Here is a 14,293-nt window from a genome sequence, read left to right on the forward strand (position 1 = left end):
CGAAGAAATCCTGTCCGTACTGGTCATTTCTTAACTGATAATTTAAAAAAATATGGCTGTAAAATCAAAACAACCACTGAAGCGGTACGCAAAGAGAGGTCACAGAAAATTTTTGTCTACGGATGAGATTTTTTTTTACAATTGAGCAACATTTTAACAAACAAAATGACCGTATTTATGCTCAAAGCTCTGAAGAAGCTTCCCAATTAGTCGACAGAGTACAACGTGAGCACTATCCGACTTCGTAAAAACGACGTCCAAAACGGTATCAAAACATCGGCACAAGCGTATCAAGGTACCATTCTTGAGAAGGTACTGAAGCCCCTTAACAACACCAGGTTCAATAACCAAGAATGGTCGTTCTAGCAAGACTGGGCGCCGGGTCATAAAGCCGGTCTACGCAGTCTTGGTTGGAAACGTATTAATGTATTAAACTAGCACACTTTAAACGTAATAAATGTTATTTGCAATAGAATTTTTTTCTTTTAAGCTATTGCATAACTTCTATCGCGGGCCTTGAGCGTGGAGACCGAATCCAGAAATTCCGTAACGAAAATAACCTAACACTTACTAGATGTATATAGATATTTCGGCAGGGTCATTACAGTTGCCGAGGAACAGCGGTCATCACGTATGTTTTTTGTGAAGAAGGTCTCGGGTTCGAGCCTGGGGTACATCTTGATTTTTTTTTATTTCTTTATTTTTTTTATCACGTTTTTTTATTTTTTACTATTATGACATGCATTTTTATTTAGTTTCACCTGTCCCGTTGTCTGTCTGTAATCAAATCTGGCAAGTTAAATTTAACTCACTTCCCGTTTGCTTTTTTTAAAATTAATTTTATCAAAAAAACAAAATACCGCATAAATAAAATAAATAAATAATTATAATTGCATAAGTTGATAAAAAATGCTATGCAATAGCTTTACCGCGGCAGTCCCCGAGTGCCACACGCCTTTTTTTTTTGTTTCAGTATTTATGGCATGACTAGGTATATACACAACGTAGGTTGCGTCGCTCCATAACTGTACAGCAGGGGTGCTCAAGCTTGAACTGCTGGCGATCTACCTCAAAATTGTTAAACTACGATCGATCGGCTCTGAGAGGCTTCAAGTATGTGTGATGAAGGATTGTCGTCTAAATGACAATGAATAAACTCATAATTATTATTCAAAATTGCGAGTTTATTGGTTCTTTCAAAACAAACGCGTTCTTAAGTTCTAAGCTTAACTAAATAGTGACTTTGGATGTTTAAGCGTGACACTGCATATCCTGAGCATACTTTTCATAAGATGGTACGTAATTACCGATTTTAGTTTATTATACCGGATTTTTTTCTCGAGATCGACTCAAAAAGCACTCGCGATCGACCGTTTGAGCACCACTGCTGTACAGTATATATTCTTATTGCGAGGGCTCCAGCTTCTGCATAGTATGACCCGCCACACATCAAGCATGATGCATAATAGATTTCTAGGAATGTAGTTCGAGTTATTCAACTTCTGTTAGTGCGCGGGTTTTGTTTTCAATTCTTGGAATTTCGCTATATATATCATATTACTACGACGCGTTCTCATTGGAGTAATGTTAAGTGTTTTTTAAGCTTGTTTTTTTTGAGACCACTGTTAGACCTAGATCAAAATGATATGATTTTAAATCAGCGTAATATATTGATTTCTCGGTGATAACTAATAATCCCTAGAAAGTCCAAATTAGGAATTAAATACGTTGTCGATGAGCTCAACGCATGTTAGTAATCATAAACTATTTACAGATGTACTATGTATAAATTTTAGATTTTTATCGTAATTGGTTAAGCCGTTATTGAGTTATTAAATCATAAAATGGATATACCGTCTAACATATTAATTACACAAAATAAGTACATTGTTTACAATTAGGTGAAAGTTAGCGTAATAATATATTGATTTCTCGGTGGTAAATAATCAATAAAAAATCTTAATTATGTCGTTGTCTTCGATGAGCTCAACGTATATTAGTAGTTAAAAAAAACTACGTTTAAATAAACCGACTTTGAAAACAGATAAACATTTTATTTAATACACCTCTAAAGCAAATCTTATACCTTTAATATTAATAAAAAACTATTATTATTACGTGCTACCTATTGATAGGGTTTAAGTCGTTGCGTGCCCGCTTGGGTGTTTTGGTTCTAGACAAAGCTATCCCGCTCAAAGTCACGCGTGGCAAGTGTGGGTACCTGCCATTACATTTTGCTTGGCACCGACTGCAAACCTATCAATTTATATTATTATATCTTACATTTTAGTGTCGTTAATCAGCTAAACTAGTAAGATTTCTTTGCTTTTTATTCTCATATATTAAATAGTATAGTATAGTTTTAAGTATCTAGGTTTGACCTTCGAAAGCTTCCACGTGCCTTAAACTATATAAATCAAGAACGTGAAGTTCTTGTGAGTCACTGAAATATCGTGAAGAACGTTTGTTAGCTATGAGTGACAGGTAGCTTAAGACCCATTTATCGGCAAACGGGTTAATAATAATAATAATATATAATCAATCTAACTAAAAACTCCTATAAAGCTAAACTATATTAACATCATCGACGTAAACAAAAATATTCATTAAATGAAAACTACTGGGCCAAACTATGTGAAATTTTTATGGGACCAAATGGCAAACATTTCGAATCAAACTTAAGAAATTAAAGAATCCCGAAAATGGGACATACATAAAAAAATACCAATCGAGTTGAGAACCTCCTCCTTGTCGAAGTCGGTTAAAAATACATAAACATTTACAGATGCTATGCGTATTTGTACTATGTATAGATTTCTTATTGTAATTGGTTAAGGCGTTATTGAGTTTTTAAATCATAAAATTGTTATATCGTCTAACATATTAACTACACAAAATTAGTACATTGTTCAAGTGTTAGCGAATCCTAACAGGGGTGTCATTTATGCGCTTAACGAAGCCAAAGGCTCCAATACTCCCTAGTAGTCGTCTTACTTTTCCCGAAACACGAATATTTGAATTGGAAAACATTTACTAACCTATATCGGAATCCGTCAAAATATTCCATACACACACAAATAACAAGTATCCCAAATGTAAAACAATTTCCTAAGAAGCATTCGTAATACCTTGACACAGTTACATGAAAAACATGCATAGACCATAGACTAACAATATACTAGCGTATAGACTATAGACGAACAAAGCGTGCAAGAGAGAACATTCCTAACGGAGATACAGCAACATAGAAAAGCGAATTTAATTAAAATGTTGGTGCGAATATTTTATTAAACGGGGAGGTGGAATCTACTATATTATTTATTTATATATATAAATTTAAAAGGAATAAATATTATAAGTGTAGCATCTCAATATATTCTTGATAATGTTAATCAAAGAAAATACTACCTTCAATTATATAATTAGTGACTAGATATTTTATATGTGGGGTAACAATTTAAAATTAATTTTGTATCGTAATAATATATTCTGTAACTAATGTATCAAATACATTAAATCCAATTGGGAAAAATTATGATCTTAGAGATATTTAATATTGTTATCTAACCTACAAGGATTTACACCTATTACAACTTATTTTATTTTGCTCAGTGTTATTGTGATTGTGATAATGGCACCAAATTATTTTAAGGGAAGATATTGCTAATAAGAGGTTAGAACAAAATCACTAAGGTTTTACAATGGAACTGTTGGCACGCGGTTGCGATCGATAAAATGTAGGAAATACAATTTCAACGTTCATTGCGGTTTGAGGACGAAGTGAATAGCGCAAAGTAATATATGCAGCGCAATGTAAGCTCCGAGAGCTTCTCCTACTCGTTCACAACGAATGAATTCGTGGGGTTGACGGAGGACATTCGGTCCGCCCCTTCAACGACATAGCTGCGTCCCTTTCCGACTCAGAATCCTATTACAATGTAACATCAACAAGCGTCAGGGGTGAACGCTGATCTCGCGAAAATTATGCAATAAGCAAAAAAATTTTAAGTGCAGCTTACATACATCTACAAATTTTTCGTGTACCCGTCTCCTGGTTTCAAAGTGGCCGCAACGATTACGTAAAGACAGTGGCGGCGATGTTTAGAACGCGTGAACGAAGAGCGGTCACCGCGTAGCACTATCGATTTTCTCTATGCTCTTTGCTGCATAATATACATTTTATGTCGTGGATGCGCACTGCAAATATTATCGCGATGCGATACGCGTTCGATTCCGACGATATTGAATACATCGCGTAGTAGTTAGTGTAATGTAACGTAAGACTGGATATACTATAAGCAATGAAGCAATAATATAATGTTAATTCCGACGAATTGACATCGCCTTAAGCCAATGCTCGTGTCGCCTTTATTTTGGGAATGGTTCAACGTTTGGCTGATTCAAATTTTAAAGAATCTGTATCATGAGATTAAGATGGGCCTGAGGGGTGGTAACAGTAGGTGCGGCGGCGCGGGCCCCGGCTGTGTCTTCCGCGCCCATCATGCGTCCCTGGAGATGCCGCAGACGCTCCAACCGACGTTTAACATCTCGCACGGGACCCACACGTCCGTAGCGCACCTGCTGAGAGGCCCGATGAACCACCTGGGCCACCCCGGCCCCGGGAGCATCCCGAACAATCTGCTGAAGACTGTCCACGCTACCCAGTCGGCGGCCACGAGCCACATTAGTCTTAGTAACCAAAGCAATACTAGCGTTAATACGGCACATGTCGGTCGTTTGAACCAAGTGGTGAGCGGCGGTCAGATGAGCTCGCCGGCACTCAGCAAGATGCACTTTGCACAGCAGCCGACCCTGGAGCCCCTGCGAGCAGCGCACGCCCTGCACTACAGACGCCCGCAGACTAGTAAGTGACTGCTGACTAAGTGACAACTGGCCTCACGCTAATTGCGTTATACCAAACTGTATACTACTTTTATTGAACTTACAAATTAATGTTCTCCATTGGTATCCCACACCACATAATGTCATATTATATCTAATTTTTTTTATGGTAATCGGCATTCTAGATTTTGGTTTTTGAATGACAGGTTCAAATCTTGCGTTGGTCTTGTTTTTATTTAATCTTATATAATTGTACTCTTATTGTGGAGAAACTATACTTAGCTCTATAAACCCAAGTTTCTATTCCAGTGGTGAGTTGCAAAAGTATTGTCTACGAGTGAGACTTTGTTAATAATATATTTGCGTTGTTATTTTAGCGATAAGACATTTTGATGTTGGTCTGTAATGTTCAATGTGTATCCAAATTCCAAGTTGTTGTTCAAAGCGACGCGATAAAGTTGAGTGTGTTATTTTATAATGCATTTTGATATTTGTGTATTTGTTAATTTCCTTAATAATAACATCAGATATCCAAGGGCGTCAACACCACACAGTGAGTTGGATTCAAATTAGTACAAGATCGAGGAACAAAACTGGTTGGAAACATTAGGGGTGTTTCTGTCCACTTATTATCATTCAACTTAAGTTCAGACACACACACACACACACACACACACACACACACACACACACACACACACACACACACACATTTTTTTAATATAAATTAAATACAAGATGAGGGACTTTTTAATTTTAGAGAATTAAAACGATTTCATCGAGCCACATGTATACAATACAGTAATAATATCGCATGTATACGTGGAATCATTATAAAAGTAATTATAAATACAAGTTCACTCACGTGTATAAAATTTTAATCAATACCGTGCTACATTTCGTTATCAAGTTACGGTTTTATGGTGCGTTTGAGAGCAAGTTCGTTCTCAACTATGAACAAGTTATAGTTTAGTTGTATGTATAAAAATATCATAATATTACTGAAATATTGGTCTTTAGTCATGGCTCATTCATATATTTATTTTATTAAATAATACTTGTCCTACAAAATGTAATATTAAAATAAAAACAAATTAAATTAACAGTAAAAATAATTATCAAGGAGTTTAAAAAATAGACCACTTTCATGTCTTTAATATTTTTATGTTGTTCGCGATTATATCTCCCGCTTTATTTCTGCTTAATAAACATTAATGTATAAATATAATTCTAACAAAACAAAAAATAATGTGAATGTATCTGTGAACAGAAACACTCTGCGCTTTATATGTTAATTTTGTACATTAGTGCATACAGTAATATCTACACCTAAACGGCATATCGTGCTCACAATAAAAACCGCGACATTGTCGGCTTCGTCCCTTCGGCTCGTACATTGTTGATGTCTTTTCTGTCGTAAGTTCCCAACCAAACAAAAACTTTATTACGATCAGCATGTACATAAACCCAGTACCTATATACCGTGATTTTGGATTCCTCTTCTATAGTGTCTCTTATAACCGAAAAAAATTAACACTAGTTATTGCATTTTTTATCAATCAATACTTTGAATTATCTTCGTAAATGTCACGGTGGCCACTTTTGACTGAATAATGAATGAATTTCAATGTTTGAAGAAATTGGTGACTCTATGCATCATTGTTAGCAAATAAACATTAGTGATTTTTGATTTATTGTGATATTTAAATGAAACAATGCGACGTGTGTGTACCCATTTACACACGATTCTTGTTAAGTTCTTAGGTTAACATAAAAAAATATTACAACCCCTTCTAAGTTCTAAAGCGCGTACACCTTCTTCTTCTTCGGCCGGTAACGCTCCTGTGATTCCTCTGCAAGAAAATGTGCGCGGCGGTGATCATTTAACACCACAAAACTATATAGTAGGTAGATACCGATAAATGACAGAAATCGTATCAACATTATTTCATTATCATAAGCTAGTTATTATGGTAACTATTTCAATCACAACAATACAAGTTATTCATATTAATTCATTTCATACACCTAACTACCCAGGTTATCAAAAATAGTCAGATAGTCTACTCTGTGCTCAAATTATGCATTGTTATTATTTATCGCGCACAAATGACAGTTCGATAATTATTATCGTTAATAATTAATATTGTTATAATATCAAACTGCCTTACAATAATATATTGCTTAACATCTCATAACAAAGTATGCCGATGCAAACTTATTATGAAATTGATATTGGACGTTTAAGTGAAGTGCGCAAACAATATGTTCGTATATGCTAATTTTGTGATAAAATATATAAATAGATTTAGTGGAAGACAAGTTAATTAGTTGTTATCATAGACAGCAGCAGTATTTTGTCCTATAGTTACAGTATACAACTAGGTTATCATAAAGGCGATTATTGACCATTGACTGCGTGTAGACGGACAAGCCACTCAATTCCAGAAGCCGCGTGGTTTATGCAAAGAAGCCTTAACAGATTTTCTTGATCCTTATGTTACGTAAGAGTTCTTATAATAGACAATGAAGATTCAGCGTGAGGGTCGATGATAAGAAATATTGCGACTCGCTCACTTAAACATAACCTGCTGCTTTTGTTTATAATAACGCGATAAGCGTATCTCAAACCGTATGTCACCTATATTATAAATTGGAGATGTGAATGTATCTGTTGCCAGGGCAACACTAGTTAGCCTGAAACGAAATAGTGTATGTTTATTTTTTGTCCAGTGACGATTCCCGCAAACGTCGCGGACCGCTATCACCCGGGCGGAGCCGCGGGGCCGGGGTACATGGGTGGTAACGGCACTGCAGGGGCCCAGCCACCGGCCCAGACCATGAGGGCCCCGTCAGCGCCTCAACCTTCCGCACCGCCACCACCGGAAATGTCGAAGACTACAATGGTATGTCAAACTAGGCTATTCGATTCTGTATATTTATATTGTAAGTGGGAGCCATTACACCAATAACGTGAGGTCGATATTTTAAAGGGTTCAGTACATAAAGGGTTACTAGTGGGAACCTGTTACGAAGTCTCCGCGGTCGTTCCGTCCGTCAGCGGATGTATCTCATAAACCGCAATAGCTAGGCAGTTGAAAGTTTGACAGTATAGACTATAGTCGCTATAAGAACATACAATAGAAAATTAAGCTGGCGTGGGTATTCCAATACGGCTGACTTGCATTTTTTTGTGTTTAGAAATGACGTATTGTCATGAGCGTCGGCCCTACCCTTAGTGTGCGAGTCTGACTCACACTTAACCAGTTTTTTTTTTTAAATTCGAGCGCTGGAGAAATTCCTACTCCACGGTAGCAATACTTACGGGCTGTAGAGAAGCCACGCAGATACGATTTTGATTTATACTGAACATGTAACGCCTTCTTAAACTAACCTTAAGTTAGGACACTCCTATATCGGTTGGGTACCAATATGTAATAAGCTCGGTATAAAAGCTAGACTTCAGATATAAATGACATGATAAATATTTTTTAAATAATTTACTACTTACTTAATTATATTTATGGGCATGGGGGGCTGGGATTGCTTATATATTTTGTTACATAGGACCTGACCTACTCGCTCTCTGTTCTCTTTCGACGATACTCCGCAGATGAGACCTAGCTAGATCAATTTTTCGGCCCCAAAATCACCCGTGGTAATTTCATCCAAATTGTTAGAGCTTATTCCGGGATATGCAAAATACTAAAGTGGTGTGGAATATAGAAATCAAAAATTAAATGGGATTGACCAATATTTCGCCACCATTACTACTAAAAAAGTAATTTAAAATATACATGATGAAATTTTATGAGTATACTATACTTTGAACCAGACATTCTTTAGATCATCACTAATGACTATGTGGAAGTCAGAAATGAATTTACATTATATTTTAATAAAAAATTTTGATATGCTATGTTTCCGCAAAAACTGCATGCCGCAATCTTTATCAGCTGTTTTTCTGAACTCTCTTTGACCTAAAACAGATGAATAACGTAGATGTGACATAATATCATATAATAGTATAATGCATACTATTCTTTGCAGCTGTAAAGTAATTTATGTTCTCATTTAGCCATGAAGACGAAGATATTTTGTATGTGCATTTTCTTTGGCTGACATTGAAAATCATTCCAAATTTGTATTTACTTTAGATATGTATTACATAGTAAAGATAATTCTAATCTAATTATGAAACTACGTTATGCATTTAGGTTTAAAAAGTTCGGCCTGTATCCATAATACTCTTTGAATTGTTCTTTGAATCATGATATTTACTGCTCAGATTGGAGAATATGAGAAAGATATTATCCAATCTCAATCACGCAATATTCTTTTAAATGCCATTAGCCACCACAAAGGGAACCGCTATTAAGGCGTATTCACACTGCACCATTTTTTAATTTAAGATATTGTTGTTATGTTGAAAATGAAATGAGTTCATATTTTTGATAAGTTATTACCAAAGCAATCAGCAACAATAATACATATGCATAAAATTAGTAACTACCTTTAGCCTCTCTCCCTCCTCCAAATCACTTCGTCATTATGATATCCAGTCTGAAATTTATTGTCTTAATTTTTTTCGAGTAATTAAAACATTGGAACAATGTTATGTAAACATTTGTAAGAGAAATAACAAGACCTGATATAAAGGCATTTAATGTTGTTTATTTTGATTCTTCTGAAAGTAAATGGATTCCTTGTTTACAGATAGTGTAATTAGAAAGATGCTGATCATTATAATTTAAATAAAAGGTTTTTCTTTTGTTTGCAGAGAAACGTCTTTGTTTTTATTAGCATTCTTCTTTTACAGGATGTTACAAAACTACCCGTAAAGCCGAAAGGAGCTTAAATGGGGCCTTATAACGAGTCCATTCACAATATTTAAGAACCGTAGTAACTTGGCTTTGACGATTAAACGTTGTATATTTGTAGTTGTTACTTGATTTTTTATCTAGACTCTTGCCATTGTTTCTAAAGTCACGTAACAGATGAAATGTGTTTTCCTATACAATACGTTCTTTAAGCCTACGTCGTTTCAGGAAAAATAATTGAAGTTCGCGTCGTGTCTATATTCTATGACTGCTTAGATCTGGATAACGTGATCCACGTTTGGATTGATGCTTGTATCTACAAGTCCCATTAGTAACCCTGAGACGGACGTGTCATAGCCCCCGTTCAATCGGCAGTTAAGTTTCGCTTACAGTTCCCCTCCGCTGGAGTCTTACACAGCGCATAATGACTGTCTTGGATCGCGTACCATACATTACTAACGATAATTGAACATAATTTTACAATAGCGTATTGTTTTTTTTCATTGTTTGTTCCGCCACGCGAAGCGCAAGCGTGCATTTTCCTTTACGATATATCCCGAAAGACAACAGTTTTCCATATCGACCACTCTCTTGAAACTTCTCAAATTGATTGTTGAGAGCGTAGTGCCTACTAGTCCTCAACATGCATTTTTACTAAGGAAGATAAAATGGGAGACGCGATTTTAACGGCGATGTTTTCGAGTAGTCGTCGAGAAATGTCATATGATACTTGTTTTTTATCGTGAGCTCACGAAGTAAATTGAAACTTGTTCAGTCACTACGTGACCATGCTTTGTTTGTCCTCCTATCTAATAAATGTTATATGTAGATAATCGATTCTGCAAGTGATGTGGACCGACCATTACCATTTCAACTTACTCATTCTTTGCGTTATGTCGGTAGCACTGGTTCTACTCCAAATAACCTCTTTACGGATTCTATCGTAGAAACAAACTCGAAACACAAACCAATTTTTTCCGAAGCGGTAGCAGTATCTAGCATATTAGAAATAACATCAAAAAGAATTCTAAAGTAATCAATTTTGAGAAAATAAATATTTTTTATGGCTTTTAATTCACGTCTTGCACTGAGAGTAACGTAAAAATACTAACATAACTAAAGTAAATCGTTCGGTTGAGTAAAATTTACAGAAGCATTTGCAACGGCTTTTAAATTTTATTATTTGTCATAGCACCTCTTTATATTCCAAGCAAGCTACCAATACAGAAATTACTCGTTTTATTCATTTCAATGGATACTAGTGTTACCTGAAACAATAAATGTTCACTTGCTTTCATTACAGATCTTGTTAGTGATAAGGTAATCGACAACGACCTTGATCTCATACACTTCTCGCGTAAACCTCTGAAGGTTTCATACAAGTGTATAATGAAATAAGTTTGTGAAATTAGATATCCCTGTTTTATAGCTAGTTCAGTTCAATGGTAACATTATTATTAAATTTAGAATTTTGGTTTGAACAATACGTAATACTCAAATGCTTGTTTTCTTGTTGTAATTAACAAAAATTGCCATTAACTTTGAGGAGATACATGAATTACTCACAGCGTCCAGCATCTTTTTTTTAAGTGGGAACAATCGGCTGGAAGTTCATACACATGGAGAGGATTCATGATTTTTCTGTACACGATAAAAAAGCAGCCGAAATAACTATTGGAATGTGTATGAATAGTTAACAGTTTCTAAGGGTTCGGAGATGTTATACAATAAAATATAATATTAAACTGTGTGCCAATAATTATTTATATTGAAGTGATATATTATATAAGACCCAAATGCAGATATTATGGCAAAATATGTTATATAAAGAACTGAATTAAATTAAGAAATTGTGTTAACCTTAACTCAGTGCACTTACTTTATATTTATAATTAATTTTAAAGCGTTAATTCAATAGAAATTATTTTAAAGAAATGCAGCTCTGTATTTCGCTACGCTCGTGAAATTAAACCAGGACTTTCGTTGCAGCTATTACAAGAGAGTATATCTTCAATGGTTTCCAGGCTCCCTTGACATTTAACTAGATTAAATAAATTGAAACCAGGCCAAGTTTAGCTGGAGCGGTAGATATACTCGAATTGTTTAGGTGCCTGAAATACTACGGAGGCCAGTAGTGCCTCCAGTCGACAATATTATAATACCTGCTATAGTTGTTAGTTGTTTCACTGACAGAACTTATGACCGGCAGCTGTAATAATGTAATACATTACCGTATATATTGCAAATCATTAATTTTATAAATATATAAAAGATTTCTTAAGGTTAAGGCCAGCAATTCTGTAGCTATGTTTTGCTACAAAAAAATATTACAGAGTTTTGCTAATATTATACCTAAATGCGAATGTAAATGTGAGTCTGTTTCATTGATTGTTTGTAACGCCTGAACTACTCAACCGATGATCATGAAATGTTGTACATACGTAGTTAGGAATGTGAGAAGAAGTTAAGTAGACGGCGCTCACGAGTTATTAAATACTAAATTGAACTTGTCATGGTAACCTGATAAATATAACAAATTTCATATTATGACATTTGTTTCTTTCCATTATTATAAGAATTATTCTCATGGTGGTTTTTCTCATTACCTCGTCAAACTGTTAAAATAAAATCGCGTGATGTATGAATTATATGCATCACTCCGTGATAAAGTCACCAGAATTGTTGTGATAGTATAATACAAAGTAGTTGGATTTAGGGAAATGTTCCTGTATCGGGTTATGGATAGGCAAAATGAAACTTTCTCTGATTGTGTTCAAAACATACTTTATCACGGGACATTAATATATAACCTAGAACCATGCCACAACTTAGGGCTTGCAGGGTTATAATAGACACGCTGATAAGAAACGGTTATACTAAATAAGCTGGATCAAAAGTATTTACAAAACTTCTTCAATAATTACACTTAGTTTCTGTGTATAAATACTTACATAAAAAAAAATTGTGTACGTATATAGACTTGCGCATTTTGGAACAATTCTTTTCTTAAATGGACTTCTACACTGTCTTAAGTAATTTTATACCAAGACAAGATACTAATAATATTGCCACTTTTACACATATTATCTTGCCCCAAATTAGGCATATAGCCTGTGTTATGGGTTGCAAGACAACGATATATTAAATGCAATATACTTACTTACACATATATAAACGTCCATGATTCGGAAACAAACATCCAAATTTATCATATAAAATGCTTGCACCTACCGGGATTCGAACCCGATGATGATGACTGTGTTTCACTTTTCAGGCAGGACACAACTACGCATCGACCACATCTAACGCATCGCAACCGGGCCGACATCAATACCTAAACTTTCAGTTTCGTGCCGCCCAACACTCGACAAGACCTAATTCGCATGGCAGGTAAATACTCAGGCAGTCATAATATAGAATAATTATTAATAGACAGTAGAATCATAAATACTTTACAAAAATCTAATTATGGATGGAATACTTATAGTTATGAGTGTTTCAATGTTGAAATCCTACCCGTTGCGCGGAAAGAGTAGAGTATTCCACCTTCGCACGACACGCCACAAGTTAGGATATCATCCGCACCATCTGGATGTGTGGTGGTCCTCCACAGTGCGGTTTTCAAGGAACTTTCTCCCTCGTACTACTAAGCTGTGGAATGAGCTTCCTTGTGCGGTGTTTCCAGGACGATACGACATGGGTACCTTCAAAACAAGCGCGTACATCTTCCTTAAAGGCCGGCAACGCTCTTGTGATTCCTCTGGTGTTGCAAGAGAACGTGGGCAGCGGTGATCACTTAAACCAGGTGACCCGAACGCTCGTTATTCCTCTTATTCCATAAAAAAAAGAGGGGGTGAGGATCTAGTGATTTATGAATAACATTGTGAATTGAACGAAATTATTTGAAAACCAGATTATGCCACATTTGTAAAATGTTATATTAGTAGAGATATAATGTAAGGCTAAAGTCATCTTAATTATTCCAGTTTTGTAACTATCTAGACGTAGAAGATACTTTCTTCATATCCTAATTTACTCTATACTATCCCAGTACTTAAGTATTGCAAATGTGAGCGACTGTGTCATCACTTGACACATGTGAATCACTTAACAGCAGTAGATCCGCCAGAGCTATTTTCTTAGCTTACCATCACGTGTAGATAAATCGGAATATATAAATTATTGAGCAAATAAAAAAAAACAATGTATGTATTCCAGACAACAACAACAGTACATTCCGGGAGCGGGAAGCACTTCTGGCGGACCAGTGATGTACCACCACCCGATGTTGTTCCAGACCGCGCATATCCCGATACAGCAGACATACCAGACGCCCAGGTCTACCACGCCGGGAGGGTAAGAATAGAACATCAGCAGAAAGATAACTTTTGCTTTTATCGGATAGTAATGTGGGGTAGTGCGTTCATGTAGATAGTATAGTTGAAATGAGAATGACTACTTTACAGATCGAATACACAAATTTTACAATCAGCGAAGCGGCCACTTAACAGTACTAAGGATAACAAAGCATGGATTGGTTGATGCCAGTAGAAACATAAACCTGCCCTTATGGAGCGTAATTCTTTGAAATGATTTTTTTTTATCAAAATAAGAGACGAGACGAGCAGGAC

The 14,293-nt window shown here is 35.6% G+C and overlaps 1 protein-coding gene across 4 annotated transcripts in view; it reads left to right on the forward strand.

Annotated features, from left to right (window-relative positions):
• Nucleotides 1–14,293, forward strand: part of LOC126978719 (eukaryotic translation initiation factor 4 gamma 3-like) — a 74,095-nt gene that overhangs the window by 10,841 nt on the left and 48,961 nt on the right. The window contains exons 2-5 of one of the 4 annotated variants that reach the window (XM_050827743.1): nt 5,370–5,395; nt 7,576–7,748; nt 12,937–13,052; nt 13,881–14,018. In XM_050827743.1, coding sequence (XP_050683700.1) covers nt 5,370–5,395; nt 7,576–7,748; nt 12,937–13,052; nt 13,881–14,018 — 453 coding nt within the window. Of the gene's footprint in view, nt 1–4,736; nt 4,865–5,369; nt 5,396–7,575; nt 7,749–12,936; nt 13,053–13,880; nt 14,019–14,293 lie in introns of those variants that run through there. The other 3 variants (XM_050827740.1, XM_050827741.1, XM_050827742.1) reach the window with 3 other exon arrangements.

The sequence above is a fragment of the Leptidea sinapis genome, chromosome Z (genome assembly GCF_905404315.1).
Source record: "Leptidea sinapis chromosome Z, ilLepSina1.1, whole genome shotgun sequence".
Lineage (NCBI taxonomy): Eukaryota > Metazoa > Arthropoda > Insecta > Lepidoptera > Pieridae > Leptidea > Leptidea sinapis.